Source organism: Ananas comosus, linkage group 14, assembly GCF_001540865.1.
Source record: "Ananas comosus cultivar F153 linkage group 14, ASM154086v1, whole genome shotgun sequence".
In the NCBI taxonomy this organism is placed as follows: Eukaryota; Viridiplantae; Streptophyta; class Magnoliopsida; order Poales; family Bromeliaceae; genus Ananas; species Ananas comosus.
Genome location: NC_033634.1, coordinates 2,073,081 through 2,095,548, shown reverse-complemented (window position 1 = coordinate 2,095,548; position 22,468 = coordinate 2,073,081). Strand labels below are relative to the sequence as shown.

General features: G+C 35.8%; 1 protein-coding gene and 1 long non-coding RNA gene across 13 annotated transcripts; one reads left to right on the top strand and one right to left on the bottom strand.

Moving 5' to 3' along the window:
* Nucleotides 5,759-14,907, top strand: LOC109719872. 11 transcript variants are annotated; one of them, XR_002218807.1, is made up of 6 exons: nucleotides 6,060-6,172; nucleotides 6,269-6,334; nucleotides 6,452-6,672; nucleotides 7,285-7,325; nucleotides 12,498-13,631; nucleotides 14,340-14,907. It is a non-coding gene; the product is annotated as an uncharacterized LOC109719872 (long non-coding RNA). The 11 variants fall into 11 exon arrangements; XR_002218810.1 differs by lacking the exons at nucleotides 6,060-6,172; nucleotides 6,269-6,334 and adding an exon at nucleotides 5,759-5,917; XR_002218809.1 differs by lacking the exons at nucleotides 6,060-6,172; nucleotides 6,269-6,334 and adding an exon at nucleotides 5,759-6,053.
* On the bottom strand, nucleotides 15,214-17,852 carry LOC109719871 (cinnamoyl-CoA reductase 1-like). Of its 2 annotated transcripts, none has more exons than XM_020246702.1 (5): nucleotides 17,644-17,852; nucleotides 17,370-17,524; nucleotides 17,052-17,237; nucleotides 16,476-16,828; nucleotides 15,214-15,524 (listed from the first exon to the last, which is right to left on the bottom strand). In XM_020246702.1, the coding sequence occupies exons 1-5, from the start codon at nucleotides 17,807-17,809 to the stop codon at nucleotides 15,371-15,373; spliced, it is 1,014 nt and encodes a 337-aa protein (XP_020102291.1). In that variant the 5' UTR covers nucleotides 17,810-17,852; the 3' UTR covers nucleotides 15,214-15,370. The 2 variants fall into 2 exon arrangements, with proteins under 2 accessions (XP_020102291.1, XP_020102292.1); XM_020246703.1 differs by having other exon boundaries at nucleotides 15,424-15,524; nucleotides 16,476-16,838.

Here is a 22,468-nt window from a genome sequence, read left to right as displayed (position 1 = left end):
GAAATAAACTTAGCTGGAAATGTGAATCAATTAGGATTCGAACTTAGATCTCGAATACCAACCACGTACCAAGCCATTTACCACTTACTCTAGGGACGGTCGGTCATCTAGACAACCCTTTTGAGCTTTTAATATATTAAAAAAAGAAGAAGAAGAGAATATGATAAGATTGTTGTAAAAAAATGACGTCGAGGCCAGAAATTAAGGTTTGGTGGGGTGGGGCCAAAATTTAGATTTGACAGAAAAAAAATTCGAGCTTAGATAGTAAAAAAAAACAGATTGTCAGATTCACTAATCACGTATTGCTAACAACAGTAGCGATATTGTGTTCGAAGAAAAGCAAGATTGTAAAAACTGAAGAAAATTAAAGGACTAAGGAGTTCGGAAAAAAAAAAAAAAAAACTTGGCCCTCTAAAATTAAAATTGATAATATTTTAATTTTTACTATAAAGAACTTTTATTGTAATTTTTAAAAATTCAGGGAAGGCCATGGCCAATGTAGGTAGGCCTCCTTAACCCAGGAGGGAGGAGCGAAGTGACGTGGCAGCTCACCCAGAGAGATTTTATTGTGTATTAGTCACACTATATCATCTATTAACAATTAATTATATCCCTCATTTTAAGTAAAAATTTGGATAGATTCGGGCGTCAATGGTTGTTGTGGGACCCGGGAGGGAGGAGTGAAGTGGCGTGGCAGCTCACCCAGAGAGATTTTACTGTGTATCAGTCACACTATATCATCTATTAACAATTAATTATATTTCTTATTTTAAATAAAAATTTGGATAGATTCGGGCGACAGTAATTGTTGTGGGACCCGGGTGGGAGGAGTGAAGTGACGTGGCAGCTCACCCGAAAAATTTTACTGTATATCAGTCACACTACATCATATATTAACAATTGATTATATATCTCATTTTAAGTAAAAATAGGATTTGTAGCATATACAAAGCTTATTTGTAACTTAATAGTTTATTATTTGGATATTATGACAGCATAAAGACTATTATTTGATTTGAAATAGGTGATTAATCCGTATGCGTATATTGTTATTGTCCATTAGAGGACTTTCCCCTTTATATTGTCATTGTCAACTAATTTTCAATACATTTCGACTATTAGGGGTGTGTTTGGTTCCACGTAAAACTGTGGAAAAAAAAAAAATCGGTGGAAAAAAAACGTTGTTTAGTATTTGGTTTATAGGAAAAGAAAAATAATTTTTCATTACAGTCATTTGGTTGAAAAAAAAAATAGATAAAAAACTATTTAATATATCTTTTATTATATATATTATTAATATATAATAATTATTATATTATATATAAAAAATTATTATATATATTTCTCCTATTATATATATTATTATATATTATTAATATATAATAAATATCATAATATATTTAATTATTATAATTTAGATTTATAAACAAAATATATATTTAAAATATATAATATAATAAATATGTAAAATAATATATAATAATATATATATAATATTATAAAATAAATTATTATATATTTATAAATAAAATTTTTTATATATATAAAAATATAAAATCAGAGAGAGAGAGAGGGTTCTACTGCCCACTCTCTCTCACGCGGTCCACAAGGTGGAGCCCACCTCGTGGACCACGTGCAAAAAACCATATGAGCCCCGCCATTTTTCACTGTAGCTTTTCGTTTTCCGCTCTTTTGAATTTTTCAGCTTTTATCCGTAAAAAAAATTTTCCGAAAATTTTCTTTTACAAAGAACCAAACATCAGAAAAATATTTTTCAATTAAAAATTAATTTTCAGAGTACTTTTACAGGGAACCAAACATCCATGGAGCAAAGATTGACAACTTGTTTAAAAAAAAACATTAAAAGTAAAAAAAAAGAAGGTTTTCAAGCATTTGTTTCTCACTGCTAAAGTGACACCTTAAATTAATAAAAGAATTATGAATAATCCACCCTCTCTTTTTATCACCTTGTATTTTGGCAAATTTGCATAAAAAATCCACTAGTTTTGGGCTTTTGCAAAACCGGACCATCTTTTTTGTTTTTGCAGATTCGGTCCACTTTTTCAGCAAACTGACCAAAATACCCTGATTATTTTTTCTCTCTCCTCTTTCTCTCTCCTCTTTTTTTTTCTCGTTCATTTTTTTTTCCTCTCACCGAAGAAAGCAACGGAGGTAGAGGCGGAGGCGGAAACGGTCCGCCTCGTCTCTCAACCCCATGCTCTCGCGCTTGCCCTTACCCTCGCCCGCGCACCCCCCACTTTCCTCGTCTCCAACCCCACCGAGACCGCGCCGCGACTCTTTTTTTTTCCTCTCCGACTCTCCTCCACCATCTCCGACAACGACGCCTCTCTCGCCCTTCCCCACCCTTCTTGTCCTCTCCCTCTCCCTCTCCCTCCTCCTCTGCCGCCTCCGACGACGACGCATCTTCGCCGACGCCGACACCGTGGAGGTCGCTGCGGTGCTACAGCCTCGAAGCGAGGGCTCCTTAGCGGTGTCGTCGCCAACGCCATGACCGTTGGCAGAGAGGGGTGAAAAAAAAAAATTATAGAAGAAGCAAGAAAAAAAAAATTATAGAAAAAAAAAAGATGAAGATGAAATTGCACCGTTAAAAAAAAAATTATACTGTTTTAAAAAAACGTTACACTATTATGGACATAAATTGTACTATTTAAGATATAAACTGCAGCTTTAAGATGAAAATTACACTCTTTAAATAAAAATTATACTCTTTGAAAAATATTTACATTGTTTCTCCTCTTATTGCACTATTTTAGATGTAAACTGCATACACTAATATGAAAGTTACACTCTTTAAACGAAAGTTACACTCTTTGAGAGATATTTACACGATTTTTTCTCTATTTGCACTCTTTCAGATTAAACTGCACCTCTTTAAGAGATATTTATACGGTTTCTCCTCTTGTTGCATTGTTTCTCTTCTTGTTGCACTATTTCTTCTTTTATTACATTATTTTTTCTCTTAAACTGCACCCTTTAAGAGAAAAAATAGTGCAACAAGAAGAAAAACAGTATAAATATCTCTTAAAGTGATGAAGTGTACATCTCAAAGAGTGCAATAAGAAAAGAAACAGTGTAAATATCTCTCAAAGAGTGTAACTTTCGTTTTAAAAGTATAACTTTCATCTTAATGGATGCGGTTTACATCTGAAAGAGTGCAATAAGAGGAGAAACAGTATAAATATCTCCCAAAGAGTGTAATTTTCGTTTAAAGAGTGTAATTTTTATCTTAAACCTGCAGTTTACATCTTAATAGTGCAACGTTCTTTTAAAATAATGCAATTTTATTTTAACAGTGCAATTTTATCCTCATTTTTTTTTCTATAATTTTTTATCTTTATTTTTTGTTCTTACTTCTTCTATATTTTTTTTGTCACCCGTCTCTGCTAGCACCGTCGACAACGCCGCTAAGAACCCTTGCTCTGAGGCTGCAGCGCCGCAGCGACCTCCACGGTGTCGGCGTCGGCGAAGATGTGTTTTCGTCGAAGGCGGCAGAGGAGGAATGAAAGGGAGAGGACGAGAAGGGCGGGGAAGGGCGAGAGAGGCGTCGTCGTCGGAGATGGTGGAGGAGAGTCGAAGGTCGGGGTGCGCGGGTGAGGGCGAGGGCGAGGGCGAGGTTGAGGGCGAGAGCATAAGGGTGAGAGGCGAGATGGGTCATTTTCGCTTCCGCCTCTGCCTCCGCTGCCTCTTCGGCGAGAGAAAACAAAATGAACGAGAAAAAAAAAAGGAGAGAGAAAGAGGAGAGAGAAAAAGCAATAAGGGTATTTTAGTTAGGTGGCTGAAAAGGCGGATCGAATCTGCAAAAACGAAAAAAGTGGCCCGGTTTTGCAAAAGTCCAAAACTAGTAGATTTTTTATGCAAATTGGCCTTGTATTTTCATTATTGTATTTTCATTATAACAAATAAGTTATTTCAGAACGGAAAATCTAGAATGCATCAATTATATTGCCGATTTGTTTCTTAAATTCACCGGTTCCATCATGATTATTAGAAAAATATTTTAGCTAAATTACACAAAAACTCCTTATAAATATCTGCTTCTACACTTTTCCTTCCGGACTTTTAAAAACCTATATTTTACCCTTCAATATTTCAAATTGTTGCATTTAGCCCCCTCTGTTAGGGTTCCATATATATTCCGTCCATTTTTTATAAATTTTTACATGCACTTCAAAATTACATAAATATATATATTTTTTTTCCTTATAGAAGAAGTAAGAGTAATTTGATCATTTTGCTCTCTCCATTAATGTCCATTAATGTCGTACCCTTCTGAAAATATTTCTGAAATTTTAAGAGGAAAAAATATAGGGTTTTGAAAGTCAAAAAGGAAAAGTAAAAAAGTGAATATTTACAAATTTTATTTTTTTGTAATTTAGGCCAAATATTTTTATTGTAATTTTTAATGGGAGATATAATTAATTGTTAATAAATATGGTAGTGTGACTGATACATAGTAAAATCTCTCTTGGTGAGCCACCACATCAGTTCGTTCCTCCTCTCCCGGGTCCCACGACAACACCTGTCGTCCGAATCTATCCAAATTTTTACTTAAAATGAGATATATAATTAATTGTTAATATATGATGTAGTGTGACTAATACACAGTAAAATTTCTCAGTGAGCTGCCACGTCACTTCACTCCTCCCTCCCGAGTTCCACAACAACCGCTGTTGCCCGAATCTATCCAAATTTTTATTTAAAATAAGAAATATAATTAATTGTTAATAGATGATATAGTGTGACTGATACACAGTAAAATCTCTCTGGGTGAGCTGCCACGTCACTTCACTCCTCCCTCCCGGGTCCCACAACAGCCACTGTCGCCCGAATCTATCCAATTTTTTACTTAAAATGAGAGATATAATTAATTGTTAATAGATGATATAGTGTGACTAATACACAGTAAAATCTCTCTGTGTGAGCTGCCACGTCACTTCGCTCCTCCATCCTAGGTCCCACAACAACAGCTGTCGCCCGAATCTATCCAAATTTTTACTTAAAATGAGAGATATAATTAATTGTTAATAGATGATATAGTGTGACTGATAAACAGTAAAATTTCTTCCAGTGAGCTACCACATCACTTCACTCCTCCCTCCCGGGTCCCACAACAATCACTATCGTCTGAATCTATACAAATTTTTATTTAAAATAAGAAATATAATTAGTTATTAATAGATGATATAGCGTGGCTAATACACAATAAAATCTCTCTAGGTGCATGAGTTGCCACGTTATTTTACTCCTTCCTTCCGGGTCCCGCAACAATCGCTGTCGCTCGAATCTATCCAAACTTTTACTTAGAATAAAAAATATAATTAATTGTTAATAGATGATATAATATGACTGGTACATAGTAAAATTTTTCCAGATAAGCAACCGCGTCGCTTCACTCTTCCCCTCCCGAATCTAACAAACGACAGCGGCTGTCGTCCGAATCTACCTAAATTGTTTATTTAAAATAAAAAATATAATTAATTATTAATAGATGATATAATATGACTGATATAGTGTAAAACTTTTTGGATGAGGTGCCGCGTCACTTCAGTCGTCCCCTCGCGGGTCCCACAACGACAGCTGATGTCGCCGGAATCTATCCAAACGACACTCGCCCCTTTCCTGACCCATTTCTTCTCACTATCTCAACAGTGATAATCACCCATCAATTAATACCCCATTAAACCCCACCCCTCTCCTCCCCCGCCTTTTNAATTAATTTGGCCTACAATGGGTCTCCTCCTCCTCCTCCTCCTCCTCCTCCTCTTCTTCTTCTTCTTCTTCTTCTTCTTCTTCTTCTTCTTCTCAAATTTTAATGGTGGGGTTTTGGGGACGACGATGCGTGTATACGTGTACGGGAGGCTGACAGAAGAGAGTGAGCACATATCGGTAACGGGCGGTAGGGTTTCTTTTCAGCGTTCCGTTCCGTTGCGTGCTCACTTCCCTTTCTGTCAGCCTCTTTCTTCCTCGATTGGTTGCAATTCTTTCATCGTCGTCATCATCAACATCTTCTACGTTTAGAGAGAGAGAGAGAGGTCTGTTGTGTGTTGTGTGTTGTGTGTTTTGAGAGAGAGAGAGAGAGAGAGAGAGAGAGAGAGAGAGGATGCGCGTGCTCACGACGTTTTGCGCTTATTGGGAGTGAGATCTTTCCGAGGTAGATGCATGATGTGGTGTTGTACTTAAAATTTGAAATTTGGATTTAATTTGGTTTTTTTTTTTGTTTTTCGGGAAATTGGGGACGGAACATTAGGGTTTGGACCGGGGAGAGGACAGGCGCGTCACTTTTTGAGGGGACGGATTTAACGGAACGCAGCGTGTTCGACTAATCAATCCTTTTGGATTTAAATCCTCTCTACGCATCTCTCTCTCTCTCTCTCCTCTCTGGGAGATTTTTTAGCTAGAAATTGTAAAAAAAAATCTCTAAAATTTGCAGGTTTCTATGGAGATGCATCCTCAAGGAAGCAATAAGGTCGGATTTTGACGACGACGACCAATCAATGGCGAGGGTCCATTTCTTCTAACCTTTGGGTTTTTAGCATATGTCGAAGCTGTTAGAGCTAGAAATGGGAAAAAGCTCTCACCTTTGCAGGTTTATATGGAGATGCGTCTTCAAAGGAAGCAACGAGATCGGGTTCTGACGACGACCCATCAACAGTAAGGGTCTATTCCTTTTAACCTTTTTGGGTTTTTAATAGATGTGGAAGCTGTTAGAGCTGGAAACGGGAAAAAGCCCTCATCTTTGCAGGATTTTATGGAGACGCATCTTCAAAGGAAGTAGCACGATCGAAACTTGATGATGAACCATATTAATGGCAAGGGTCTCTTTATTCTGAATATAACCCATTAAATATTATCATCTTCTTTATTATTTTTATTTTTATTTTTATTTTTATTTTTTGCCTGTGTTGCTTCTCCATCTTTGCAGTTGATTATAATAACCCAACACTTCTTATTTTAGCTTTAGAAGCAAAGTATGAGGAAAGGATAGGGAAAAGAAGCTGTGGTTTCCTTCCTCATTAATCATCTTTTGTCCCTTATTATATTTATGTTACCATCTTTGTAGTTGATTGGAAGAAACTACTCCTTGCTTTAGTTTGAGAATATAAGGTTTAATTTCAGCAGAAGTGTTTACTTTCTAACCAATCATCTTTTATCTCTTCCAAAAGAGGCACATCTTTTTTGTTTTTTTTTTTTCAGAAGATTAAAAGATTGGATTACCTTTCTTTTTTAAAAAAATTTTTCTTTCCCTTTTTCTCCAATTTGCAGCCATGGAGTTACTTGATCTGGAAATCATACCATTACTCAAGGTTAGATCTGTGGCTTGTTTTATTTGATTTTTTCTTCCCAGCTTCCTAAATCACTCTCAAGAGTCTTGGATTGATCTCCTTTAGTCCCCACTCTCAGTTGGTCAATCTAAATCATTTGTATCGAATGATTTAGGTGGATGGTCCCATGCAGACCTTCAGTGGTTGTTGGATCATTCATATAAAGGCCAATATTTCTTTTCACTAATCTTATCGAACTTTTGTTTTTTCAATACCGATAACTCAAAAGGGGATTCTAAATCTTTGGAACGGTGGAGTGTAAGATTTACACCTACTGATAGGCATAAGTCCTTTGTTTACTTAGCGGCTTCTCTTACTGATTGCTTTTTTCCCCCTTTACTGTTCAATTGGCTTTTATTTGAATTAAAATAAGAATTGAATTGCTTGAGTGCGGACAGCAGACTCTATTTTATGTGTCTTATTTAATGACTGGATAACTTCTTGCATAGCTTTTACATATGGCTTGTTTTTATTGGGGTAAATTGCACTGCTAGTCCCTGGACTCTTGGTCGGATTTTATTTTGGTCCTCAAACTCTTGATTTTACAAGCCCCCAAAATTTTTTGACTTTGTTTCATTTCAGTCTTACTTTAGAGAATAATTTTTTGCATCCATGTAGTTCATCCTTTTGCCAATGCGCCCTGATTCTGCCATTCTCTATTCATTGAACAGTTTTAGTTCAATGGCTTAGTTTTTTAATGTGAAAAAACTACTACTTCATGGATAGTATGATCCGAATAGAAGATGAAAGATCAATGATTGATAGGTAAATGGTGGACTATTGTAGAGATGCACCAGTTATAGCCAATGTTTGTTGATTCTACTGTTTCATGTCAATCGGCATAGAGGTCGATTTTTAGGTCATAGTCATTGTTGCTTCCATTGGGCAGATTAATGATGGATGTTGATATTCAATCGTTTTCGGGCAAAGGCAGATCTGGTTCTATTCATTGGTTGAGCAGTTAAATAATACCCTTTTGCTGGTAGAATAATTTGGTTAACTATTCAACTATTCATTAAGAACCTTTGATTTGAAAGAAGAATATAAATTTAGGGAATTGTTTGTGGAAATATTGGTGTGGCAGGATTTGAGCCGAATGAATAAATGCAAGGACCTTTTGTAACATTGATCATTGTGAGGTAGCTTTTATAGAAAGAATAAAAATTACATAAAAAATGTTAAATATGAAGTGCTGCTTATACATGCATGTATTCTCTTCAATCTTTTTATAAAAAGCACAGCTTTTGTGAGAGGAAATTTAAAATATTATCAAGTATTACTGCATTAATCTTACTCTCACTGTTGTCCATAATTTTCGCATAGGCCAAGTATCTTTTTGTTACTGTCTTTTTTTTTTGCTCGCTTCTATTTCGTTGCTAATTGGATTTTGTTAGAGGAAATTTTAAAATATTATCGAGTATTATTACACTAATCACTATTGTGCGATGATTTTTGCGTAGGTGAAGTATCTTTTAGTTATTGTCAATTTTGTTCTCTTACTTCTATTTAATGCTTCTTCATATGGATTAGTGAGATCATCAGCTAGCTCGCTTGTAGTTTATCGTATTTTTACTTTGCCACCATGTGATTTAAAATTTTATTAATATGCTATCCTATAGTTTCAATTTTGTTTCACCCTAAAGACAATAGTTAAATAGGGTAACAGAATGCTATAATTTACAAACCATATGAAAGAAAAGTGATACATTTTGCTAACCATAGTATGCTAAAATGTGGCATCTTGGTTGCTTATAATTTGTACTCTATTACCCTGTGGTTTGTAAAGTATAAATAGTTAACACACTTCTAAGAAATGTCACGTCTACAACCCAAAAAGGGTTGTAACCCTCCTCTCTAGGGATTAAAAAAATCCTTTCCTGCTTTTAGCATTAAAAAAAAGGGGAATTGACGAGACTAGTGGATGGAAGTTGACCCTTGGTTGATGGGGGGTTGTAAGATTTATAAACTCATTTGGGTTGTAGGGCTAGCATTGTGTTTTAAGTTATAGGTTCTTACAATGAAGCAAACAAAATCACAGGTTAGTAAAGTGACACCTTTCACACTACATGTTTGCAAAATGAAAATGTACTGAACCATAGAGGGACTAACTGAAGTTTCCTTTATAAATTTACACCATTGTCATCAATCAATGCTTGATTTTTATAGTCCATCCATATATTTGTCTTGTTTAAGGCCTAAAGATTCGAAAGGTATGTAGCTATGGAGATCAGGATGTCAAGATTGTGTCCTAGCCTATGATGATGGATTGAACACGGGAATTTAATTTAACTGGTTTATTTTGTTATTATGGATTTTTTATGTGATTTCAACTCTTAAGTCTCTAATCATGTTATTAGTACTAGTCTTAAATACAATAGTTTGTAATTTTGTTTGGTTGTATCGAATGATTTCTTGGAATAGTTAAATGTTGAAAGCCCTACCTATTTATTCACTCAAGATTATAATATTGGTAGATTGTCAAAATATATGTTAGGAATGTGTTTTGGATAGAGAATTCTCCATTCATCTCTTGCTAAAACTCTATATAGTCAAGATTGGATTTAGTTGGATTAATGCAATCCTCTTGACTATGTGAATTTTGGTCCACCTCTATTCATCAGCAAAACCTTGAAGTTCATCATCATACTCTACCACTGAATTAATGTTACACTCCGTCAAAACCCAAAACCCCACTTTCTTCACGAGTCATCTCTTCTTTGTTGATTAATTTTGACTGGCAAGAAAAGGGGGAACTCTCTCCATTTTCTGATCCACATGTTTATACCAACCTTCTATTTCTTTACTCCTTTATTTTGGCTGATTTCGTCATCTAATTAAACTCTTTGAAACTTGAGTTTTGGCCTCGATGCTTCTCTTTGTTCTCATCTTTGAGCTTCCTTCCTTTTTCTCCTACTATTGTCATGGTCTCTGCATTAGCTAGTTTGATGTTTGTGAAGGTTAGGGTCCATTAATTTGGCTCAACTTAAATCCGTGAAAAATAATTTTTCCAGGGAAAAAAATTTTCAGGGAAAAAAAGTTTTACATTTTGTAGCATTTGATTCGTAGGAAAAGAAAAAAGTAATTTTTCATCAACATTTGTTTGGTTGAAAGGGAAAAAAAAATCACATTTTTCTGGTTTGGTGGAAAAAAAAATGAATGAAAAAAGTTTTACGCGGCTTGCATTTTCATTTTTCGCCGAGAAACAGCGGAAAACGAAAACTTCAATTTTTCCTCAAGTCTGTAAAAGTACTTTTAAGGAGAAATGTTTTCCACATTTTGATAGTCAGTTGTTACATAGAGAGATCTGATTGATCGATTTGCAACTTTCTCATCAACCAAAAAAAGGTCTATTGATAGGTACTTAGCCTAAGCATGATGTATCCGGCATATACATTATCCCAAGAAACAATTGGAGTTGGAAAAGAAAACCCGATTTTACTTGATTTATGCAATTTTTCCACTTTGTGAGCAACCACATGTCACACGGTGCTTGGCTTTACTATTGGATTGAAACATGGGTATGTTATTCGATAGAGGCCCTAGAGACAAGATTGTTACCATAGATAATCGATAATCTTAAGTTTGGTACCAACCATCTAACAGATTACCCAATTCACATCAGAAATGAAGGCAAATCTCGATTACACTTGGCTGGGTGGAATACCGTGTTGAAAATTTCTAGCTATAACCGACTGTCCCTAGAGCAAGTGGCAAAGGGCTTGGTGGTTGGTATCCGAGACCCAAGTTCGAATCCTAGTTGATTCACATTTCCAGCTAAGTTTATTTTCTAAAATGAAATAAACGAAGCGGGTAGCGTGCTAGGTAGCGTGCTACCTATCTCTCTCTCAAAAAAAAAAAGAAGAAAATTTCTAGCTATATAACATAAAATCTTCTGTGCGATCTGAAGGTGCATGCTAGTTGATTGGCTTATAAATTGGAAATTGAATTTATCACAAAGGATAGTGTTAGAATCTTGAGTGTTGAATGTTGAAGTGTTCTTGCTAAACTTTGAACTAGCTTCGGTTAACTAAGAGTTAGCTCATACGGGTTAGACTCAAAAATAGGTGAGGAGATAGGTGTGCAATTTAGTATTTTGGAGAAATCAATGCATCTGAAGAAACAACCGGAAGAATATCAATATATAAAGTATCATGTTAACATACTCTAAGCAATTAGACAATATATAAAGTATCATGTTAACATACTCTAAGCAATTAGACAAATGACGAGTTATTTGAATTGTGCTCTTGAACCCTTTCTATATGAAAAAGATGTTGGAGCATGTCAGCCAAGCGAGCTGCACCTATTTACAGCCATAAAAAGCCTTTTGTAAATTGCAATCATGATTGGGATATGACAAATCCATGAAGCCATGAGGTTGTCTTTTGTTTACTTCGCTCATTTAGAATGCCACAAAGAAAAGCATTTTTTTAACTCATAGGCCAACCAAAAGAAACACATCGAAGAGAACAACTAAAGTTGAGCAACATTTTAAAACACTAATGGTCTAATTGAAATCAATACCCTTTGTGATGCTCCGATAGTCCTATATTGGATAGAAAAAAGATTATGTGCACGTATAAAAAGAATAAGCACTCTTAGTATAATTATTAGGCTTAAGCATTTTAGGCCAATGATTCAGGCCAACAAGTTGACAGTATTAGTGTGTTGAATTGTTACATTTGGTATTCGGTGTTGGTTGTCAGCTGGAAGTGTGGGCTGTCTCTCACATTTTCTTGGTGATTCTTGACCATGTTGGATTTGGGGTCCACTTAAACAGAACAAGTTGATTCCAGTTCTTGTTTGAGAGTTTGAAACATGTGTTCGCAAGTGCTTGCATTATGGTCAGAACTAATCATGAATTCACTTGCGCCATCACTTGTGTGAAAATGAAGCAACAGAACCACCATTTCATCGCAGCTGCTAACCGAGATAAGTTATAATGTCGTAAGCTTGTACTATAGAAGCTTTTAAACAACAGTTATCTGTAAGTGTGATTGTACATCAAATAGTTAGTACAGATGTAATAAAGCAATCAACAAAGTAGAACGTGGCTGTGCAGGGCCTTCTTATTCTCTATTAGGGAGAAAATTCTTCACTAAAAATAATATTTGGTGTATTATAATGAAATAATTTTCTTCTCTTTGCCTGCAGTAACTACTACAAGGAAAAGTGACTTACAGAGCTTCCTCAAAATAAAGGTAACATTAGTTGCGTAGCATGGGGTACTTACATCTTGCTCTAAACAGATGATTATTCTATTTGATCTTCTTTCGGAATAACTAGTAAGTTTGACTGCGCTGTTCCGTGATATTTATCATCCATATATATGTACACACTTAACGAGCACTTACTTCGTCAGATCCCAAATTACTTGAACCATTTTAGTTTATGATCCAAATCATGATCATTTGTATGATAAAAATGATTATTACTTTTTTTGGATTACATGTATTTATTTTACCAATTTGTACATTACAGAGAAAAGAACTTAGAAATCACCTTATCATGAAAGTGACAATTAGTTGAATCGGCCTTTCCCTTCCTGCAAAATGCCAAGGGAAATGATTATCTAGCTCTCTCAAAACAACACCTCGCAACATAACAGCAGCATATATATTATATTGCAAAGCTTTATTCAAGTTAAGAATTGGTTATAATTGTTCATCTGGCTAGCTACCTAAATTTTCTGCTTCAATTGAAAAAGGCCAGGCCAAACCTACTAGTTTTGACTTTCTGAGCATCACAAGATTACAGAGCAGCACCGATACAATTATCGCACTTTTACAAATAGTCTCTAGAAATGCTATATATATATTTGCCCCATTCGCTCTGTTTCCTTAATTGTTATGTGCTGTGAAAATGATCTAATACTTGGATGAAGCATGATAGAACGTCATTCGAGTGTGATTTTCCCTTCCAAGAAAAGGGAAGAGCTGATTCTCAAAGGGCAAACCTTCAAGCTGCAGTTGCAGCTGCCAACTATTGAATGGCTTCTTGGCGTAAAACCATGAGCCTCCGTATCCGGTTTATAATTAGCTAATTTTAACTTCTGGCCGTAGCAAGAGCTTTACACATTTTGTTTGCCAAATGCTAATATGTTGCTTTCTGTTTTCTAGCTATACTTACTTGCGCGTGCATTTCCATCGTCTCTTAACTCTTTGCATGTAGAGCAAGATGAGCTTCATCAGAAGTACTGAAAAATCCCATTATCATTCGATCGGGCTCGCACGGTTGCCAGAGAAATAAGAACTCGATTCGTCGAAGCATTAATAATAAGGAAAGATGGTACTGGAGTTGTATTTTTTTCCACTTTTATATATATATATATATATATATATATATATATATATATAGCTAGGCTGGTATACTATTGGTAGTACGGAGACTTCCGTGCTACCAAGTTGTTTTCAATAATGTAGCTTTCAAATCAACGATCGGCTCTGTTAGACTCGATCTACACTATTAAAAGTATTTGAAAACTAAATTTCGTAATTTTTCGACATCATTTACCTGTCAAACGAGTAATCTAAAAATAAACGGCTGAAAATAAAAATTTCATAAAAAATGATGATAAAAGATTTAAATTTAAAATTAGAGATACTAATATTACTCTAAATAGTAAAAAAAAAAATTTATAAAAATTTTATCAAATTTGAATTGTTTTATGTCGTTAAATTCACAAACGCATCACATCGACTATTAAAATTGTCAATTTGGAGACCTTTTGATTACTAACCAAATGATATCGAAAAGTTATAAAATTTAGTCTTCAAATACTTTTAATAGTGTAGGTCAAAGTTTAACGGAGCCGACCGTCGATTTGGAAGCTACATTATTGAAAACAACTTGATAGCACGGAGGCCTTCGTGCTACCCATAGTATACCAGCCTATCTCTCTCTCTCTCTCTCTCTCTCTCTATATATATATATATTAAATTGCTGTATTTTATATCGTGGTGGTACTCTCTGAACATTTGTTGTTGTTGTACCAAGTGGTAGTTTTGTTGATGCTAAGAGCGGGAAAAGGGCGCGTGCATTGATGTTTGGGTCTTTTCTCCGTGATACGGCCTGTATTGTAAACAAGGCATCTTCATGCACTTCATTGTACAAACAGAGTGATGGTGAACATGTCACAACAAAGATAAACAATTGGTGGGTTTCTTTTTTTTTAATCTCTTTTAAACCTTATGTTATTATGAGAATAACGTTCTTGTACTTGCAAGGATGCTCACTTCACCAGATGCCATGCATGATGCATGCACCTGGGCCTTGTTTGTTAACCCAGAGCTCGATCCCATGCAGGACGGCAAGTTCTCTCTGTACGGTTTTGTTAATATTTTGTAGTCAAGACAAGATGGTGCTCGGCAGAGCCGGCGGTGATAGTGGTGAGGAGTACGAATTTGGTTCTTTGTAATATTTTATTTTTATTTTTATTTTTCATGTATAGACTTAATGTTGATGAAACTTGATTTCTTTTGTTTAGATGTTCAAGTAAGGAGACCTATACACATGTTTTCTCTTAATCTATGTTTGTATTTAGATTTGGGGATTGTTATCTTTTTTTTTTTTTTTTTCCTTTTTTTGAACTTCCCCTGCATTGCATAGGGACCTTTTTTTTTTCTGTTAATCTTTTTCCGAAACTATATTTCTCTTGTAAATTGTAATCAAGCTCTATTTTTAATGCAATTTTTTTGGACTTCTACTTGATTAATCAGAGAAAGATGATGAAAGAAATAAGCCCATGGCCGAAATAAATTGACTAGTCCCTAGCAATACCACATCTACAGCAATTTTTTGGTTGTAACATGTCCATCCAATGCCTAAAATATTAAAACTCAAAAAGAATTGTTTGAATTCTTGGATGGAGGGTTGTAATCCTACAACACTTTTCAGAATAGCACAAACACATATTACATTGAAACTAAGCAAAAACACACACACACACACACATATATAAATACATTAGAGCTGAGTTCCAGGACATTAATTACAATATTGTTCACGGATACATTACTGTATACGAATTAAGAGAGTACGGGGAGCAATCCTTTTTCTTGGAGGCTCTTAACAGTCTCATAGAGGCACTGCCTCACAGGAGTGAACTCAATCCCCAGTTCCTGGAGCCTCTGGTTGCTGAACTTGTACCCCTTCTTTGGTGGATTCGCTTCATCCTTGCACCTGCATGCACAAATCTCAAACACTTAATTAGCTCCCCAAATGATCTTACACCTACTGCCCCTTTCTCTCTCTCTCTCTCTCTCTCTCTCTCTCTATATATATATATATATATATATTTATAGGACTAGGTTAGTATACTATTAATAGCACCAAGTTATTGATTCTATCAGATTTTCGGCTCTTGAATTAAAGGATGTGTGGTTAGGATGATATTGATTGTCTAGTATTGAGTGGATGGTTGCTTGAATATTACAATTTAACGGATGAAAATAGTCAAAAGTGTTGATTTAATGATGAAAATTTTGATAGCACCAAATATTTGGTACTATTTATAGTATATCTGAGTCCGGCTATGGTGTTTGTAAAAGGACCAAGCACTTGGTACTTGTAAGTTTTTTACCGTTAGATCTACGTCTTTAATCATTTTCAACTGTTAGATTATACTATTCAACCAACTACCCACTCAACCCTAGAGAACCCACATCATCCTAACCGCACATCCCTTAATCCAAATGCCGAAAACTTACAAGTAGCAATGATTTGGTACTTTTAAAAGTATAGAAGCTCAATTCTATATATATATAACTATGCTGGAATGGTATCGATAGCATTAAATTATTGGTGCTATTAGATTTTCGGCCTTTGAATATAACAACAGGCTATTACATATTGGCCTTGCGTTGTCCACAAGCACCATTATCCTGCTTTGCAGGGTCCAACTCTCTAATTAATTAGAGCTTTGGCAAAGAGTGCACCAGTAAACTTGGCCCGAAAATATATAAAAAAAAAAGGCTACATCACAACTTTGAATTAATTATATGGGTACGTAACAAAGGATGAGAAAAAACGAGATATGTTTCTATACCACACTTTTAATTAATTAAAAATCTTTGCAATGTAAGTGCCAGCACATCAATAATAAATGGCGGTAACTTAGTTAATATGACGAACCTGTTGGTTACAGAATACTCGGGGAAGAGCTTGGTGAGGATCCGGCACAGCTCGCCGCGGTGCAGCGTGCTCTCGGCGCACAGGTACCGGCCGCGGGCGCCGGGGGACTCGTAGACCCGCACGTGCGCCTCGGCGACATCCCGCACGTGCACATAGGCCTGGGCGGCGTTGACGTACGTGCGCGCCGACCCCGTCAGGTACTTGGCCACGTGCGCCGTGCTGGCGTTCACCGTCGGCTGCAGCAGCGGGCCCACCACCACCGCCGGGTTGACAGACACCATGTCGACGCCCCGCTCCGCCGCAGCATCCCACGCCCCCCGCTCCGCAGCCGTCTTTCCGTAGCAGTACCAGTTCTGCATGATACTATGTAAGGCCTCGTTTGGTACTGCTGCCGTTTTCTTTAAATTTTCGTAAATAGAATTCTACCTATTTAGATATTTGGATGAGACGTCAATTTGCTGAATATAGAAACCGTCAGTTATATATATAATCTTTTATTAGAGATAAATAATTGTTTTACGTGATATTAGAGTAAATCAGTTGTTTCACAAACAGGACATGCACGTACACACGCACCTTTGTATTCTTGCAGTACTCGAGATCGCTCCAGCATGTCTCGTCCACGACCTCGTCTGGATTACGATTAGGGTTCATGTAAACGGCCCCAATCGACGAAGTAAACACCACCCGCCGGACTCCGACGTCGGCGGCGGCGTGGATCACGTTCTGCGTCCCCTTCACCGCCGGTTCTACGACTTTCTCCTGCACATATTCACTTCGTTTATTTTTTTTAGATATGAACTTAGCTAAAAATATGAAACAACTAGATCTATATTCATTTGATTTCTGTTCTTTTCTCTCCTATTCTCTTCGTCCACCGAGAGAGCCACTTACTGGGTCGTCGGTGACGGGGCAGGCGGTGTGGAACACACCGTCGCAACCACGAAACGCGGCTTCGAGGCTCACAGGATCGAGCAAGTCGGCTCGTAGGAGGACGAGCCGGTCCACCGCGCCGTCCAGCTCTCTCAGGTGTGCGTTCTTCGGATCATCTAGACAAGATTATTAGCAGCAAATGATAGGTACAGTCAGAGCTATCTTTACTATTGACAGAACAGATACATTATAACACTACGCATGAATTTACTTCAGGAGAGTGAAGCATGCCGACCAGGATTGCGGAGGGTTCCGCGGACGGTGTAGCCACGGCGGAGGAGGAGCTTGACGAGCCAGGAGGCGATGAATCCGCCCGCCCCGGTGATGCAGACCGTGCGGTTGCCGTAGCCGCCGGCGCCGGCGCCGGGGAGTGGGGTGGTGACCATCAGTTCAACAGGCATTGCTCAAAATAGTTATTATGGAAATTAATGTAAGAACATAGAGAGAGTTCACACACAATGTTTTTAGTTTGGTGACACTACAAGAAGTGCTATTTATAGATAAGGAATAGGAATTTACCACAACTTTTGAGTTGGGTGTGTGTGTGTGTGTGATGAGAGAGAGAGAAGAGTCAAGTGTGAGTCCAAATGGTTGGAAAAAAAATAAAATAAAATAATTAGGGGGTTTGAAGCGATGAAAAGGCGCGTCCAAATTAAGTAGGTGAGAAAATAGTACGATTTTAATTATGTATATATGTATATATATTTTTGGGATTACATTTTATTTTTTTATGTGACAACAATCACAGGATTTGGGCCATAAAACCTGTTTTACTTTTTGGAATATACATATTCATTAATGGAGTCATCCCCTATATATGGTAAGTAATCAACTATTCGATTTTTTTGTTGTAATGTTGCTCTGATAGATACCGATCGTCGCTAACGTAAGTGGCAAAAAAATTAATGGTTGATATCCGAGATCCTAGATTCGAAGTCTAATTATTTTATATTTCCAGTAAAATTTATTTCTAATAAAAGAACGAACTGAATAACACTTTATAGAATGACAACAGGTGTTTTTTGTTAGTTCGGTTTTGATGTGAAATAATTAAATTTCGAAATTAGGGCTGAAATGCTGGCGCTTCTGAAAGGACTGGACACAGAATATTATTTCGTGAATACTCTGTCTTAATTGTGTATCTTTCTTATTTATTTTATTCTTATTATTGAAAATGAGATGCACACTTTAATTAGGAGGAAACTTTGTTTTGTTAATGTTAAAATTCTTTTATTTGCTATAATGGAATTCTCTTCACTTTTTACGGAATTTTTTAAATGTCATCTATTCTTGCCATATAGTGAAGGATTAATTGACCCTTAATTCTTTAATTTCTTATAATATAGTGATTGACCATATATACACTCTATAGAAGCAAATAAATGAAAATTTGGCATTTTTGGCTACACTTGAATTGCCTTAAATTAATTATATCTATCATTATTATGAGCACTAATTATTGGCTTCATGTGTAGTGTTTCAAATCAATCTATTTTGTTTGATTCCGAATTAAATTTGAGTTGATCTACTATGTCCTCAATTTGCCCCCCTGTGGTTTAAAATGTATCAATTTGCCTCCATGTGGTTTCTTTTTTCTCTTTTTCTTATCAATTTCATTATTTTTTTTCTTAAATCAGTGATAAAGTTAAAATTAAAGGGTACTAAAGTGAATATTTGATAAATCTAGATGGATATCTGAAAATTTTGTATATAATTTAATAAAATATTAACGAAAAAGCTACCAAAAAGATAAAAACGAAACCACATGAGAGCAATTTGATACATTTTAAACCATAGGGGGCAAAGTGAGAAACTACAAAACCACAGGGGGGTTTTTGAAGTTTTTCCTTAAAAAAAATATTAGGAGAAATACAAAAAAAAAAATTCATCTACTAAATAATCGCTAAATAGTTATCAAATACTTTGACTATTAACTTACTAGAATAGAAAAAGTTATTCCATATAACGAGCCATAGGGAATGCAAATGGATTCTAGTTGGCAGAGCTTTTGTTTCAAATTATTCTAAATAGGATGATAAGTGACAGCCAAAAATAAAGAAAAAGAATAATCCGCTCTGTAGTCATCCAAATGGGGTTAGAAACAAAGCAAGAGACGGAAAACTCCTTCCGTTCTTTGATTCGTCCTGATTCACAAAAAATCAGCCAAAAAAATTCACTTATACCCCTACTCTCTGAATAAGATGATAATAGGAAAAACTTCAAAAACCCCCACTGTGGTTTCGTAGTTTCTCACTTTGTCCCCCTGTGGTTTAAAATATATCAATTTGCTCCTCTGTGGTTTCGTTTTTATCTTTTTGGTAGTTTTTTCGTTAATAGTTCATTAAATTATATACAAAAAACTTCAGATACCCATATAGATTAATCAAATATTCTCTTTGGTACCCTTTAATTTTAACTTTATCACTGATTAAAGAAAAAAATAATGAAATTGATAAGAAAAAGAGAAAAAAAAAATCACATGGGGGCAAATTGATACATTTTAAACCACAGAAGGGCAAAATGAGAAACTACGTAACCACAGGGGGAGTTTTGAAGCTTTCCCATGATAATATGATAATAATAACTCCGTTATGTATATGTTTGGAACCATCCAAAAAAATGTTTGCATCCTAATTTGTCTAATGTTTTAATTTGATTAGACCTATTAATAGACTAAATTCACAAATAATAATAATAATAATAAATAAAGGCATAAGATATTTATTGCTTCTAGAAATCTCATGTCACTTTAATTTGTTCTGGCGTGTTTAACATTTTCTCCCCATCTCTGATAACAACCAAAAAACAGTTGGTATGTTTTAGATATGCCCTTCAAGTATCCACTTATTAGTATCTTGAATGGGTATATTTATTGGCTTTGATTGATTCGCCCACCGTTTTCCGGTGCGACATTTAAAAATAAATTTATAAAGAAAAAATGAATGTCTGTGGTGGTTGTATTCGAACATTATATTTTTCTTTTTTTCAATAGTGAAGTTCTCTTTTTTTTCGCTCGTGATTTTTTTCTGCAAAGAATTCTTTTATGTGAATCTGTATATTCTTTTATTTCTTCTTGTAGTTTATTTATTTTATGTTCGTCATTTTTGTTTTCGTTTGTGCGCTTGTCGTAACATTTATAATCCTACCAAACCCAAATGCTTATAAATTCAAGTAAACTCATGTGAAAAGTCTTGCAAAAATGTTCTTTCTTGAAACACTTATATTTTCAATTCAACAATTTTCCCAACAAGTTACTGCAACAAATTCGAAATTTGAATTTTTCTATGAAATTGGTGAAAATTAATCGTAACCTACTTATTGTCATATACAGAATGTGCGTGATAATACGTATGAAAAAAATATATATATAGGGTCGAACTTTCTTACCGCACGTAATGCAATTTTTCTATAATATCCAAGCGAAGTCTGAGAATCCGATCTCACTCTGAAAAGTGCTTTTGTAGCATGGTAATCTTCGATCCGTTGACGTAAACCGTAATTAATAGTTTGATTACTTAACCCTCATCTCCTATTTCTTATAAAGTCACAACTTAAATGACTTTAGGGTACAAAAGTAACATTTCCTTGGACTCTTTTAAGTATAGAGGATCTGTAATTTCAATTTAGTGCTCTCACATATATCTTAACAACTAACAACTACTAACTCAAATATTAAAAGGAAAGCCACTAAGTAACTTTGTTTTTCTACACATTAGGAAGAAGATATGGGAATATGGGAACTAAAGATGACTTTATGAAGATTAATTAATTAAAGTTTGCTCTTAATTTTTCAACTTTTTAACTGCTACAATGATTTATCTACAACTTCTGGGGACATTTTTATTATCCACTTCTTGGAGAAGCAAAATGATCAGGTTGGTGAGGACTAGCATGGACATAATATATATGCATGTATATCTATCTACACAAGAAATGTGTTATGTGAAAAGCATCATCATCTTATTTTCACAAATAGGAAACATGAAGTATGTTTCATTGATGAATATGAAGGGGGCGTAGTAATCCAATTTTTAGGTTGTGAATAGGAATACAAACGGGGTAGATTCGGAGACGGGAGGGTTTCCCCACCTTCCGCTCCATTCCTTGATGGGGCAGGGTGGATTCGGAGCGGATTATTTTTTATTTTATTTTTGGCTCCCATTTACCGCCCCATTCAGGACGGAAGTAGATTTTTGACGGATCGAAACAGATTTAAGAAAGAAAATGGTCTCCCGCCTCCTGCTCCATTTACTTGGTGGATCGGGGCAGATTTGGGGAGGATTATATTTTTCTATGTTTTTTGTTCCCACTTACTGCCCACATTCGGGGCGGATCAGGGCGGGAGCTCCACCAACCCGGATCCATTTGCATCCCTAGTTGTGAATGGTTTGATTTTGCAAAAAATTTTGGTCCGTTTTTAGGGTTGTGAGCTTTAAGATTCAAAATTAAAACACGCATTCATCGTCGTTGGATTGGGCCTTGAAATTGTTTGGCCCACTTAGGCCCATAAATGTGCCTAATTTGGCCTAACACGGCCTACATTAATCCGGACCGAAATGGGCTTGAAGGGGCCGAAACGTAGGCCGTCCCAAGTTGATCCTAATATAGACATTAGAAGAGCCACTATGGGCATAAGTTTGGGTGGTCATTACGGGGAGAACCGTACCGACTATCACCGGTAATTCAACTCGCTGTTCATGAGCCAGCTCGTGTTCGACTCAAAATGAGCTCGAGATCAATCGCTCGTTTAATAAACGAGCTGAACACAAACTGCGGTCAGCTCGCTCATATTCGACTCGATATAACTCGAATATATATATATATTACAAATTTTTACCGCTTGGATCTTAGGCCAACTCAAATTTGAAGAACCCCCTAAGTTTTAATTATTAGATTAAGATTCTAATTTTTAATTTTTTTTTTTCCACTTTTCACCGGGTAGTCGGACTGATCATTCAATTTGTTGTTCGCGAACTAGGTTGTGTTCGACTCGTTTAATAAACAAACAAATACGAGCCGATCCCAGCTCGCTTATGTTCGGCTCGTTTACAGCCCTACGT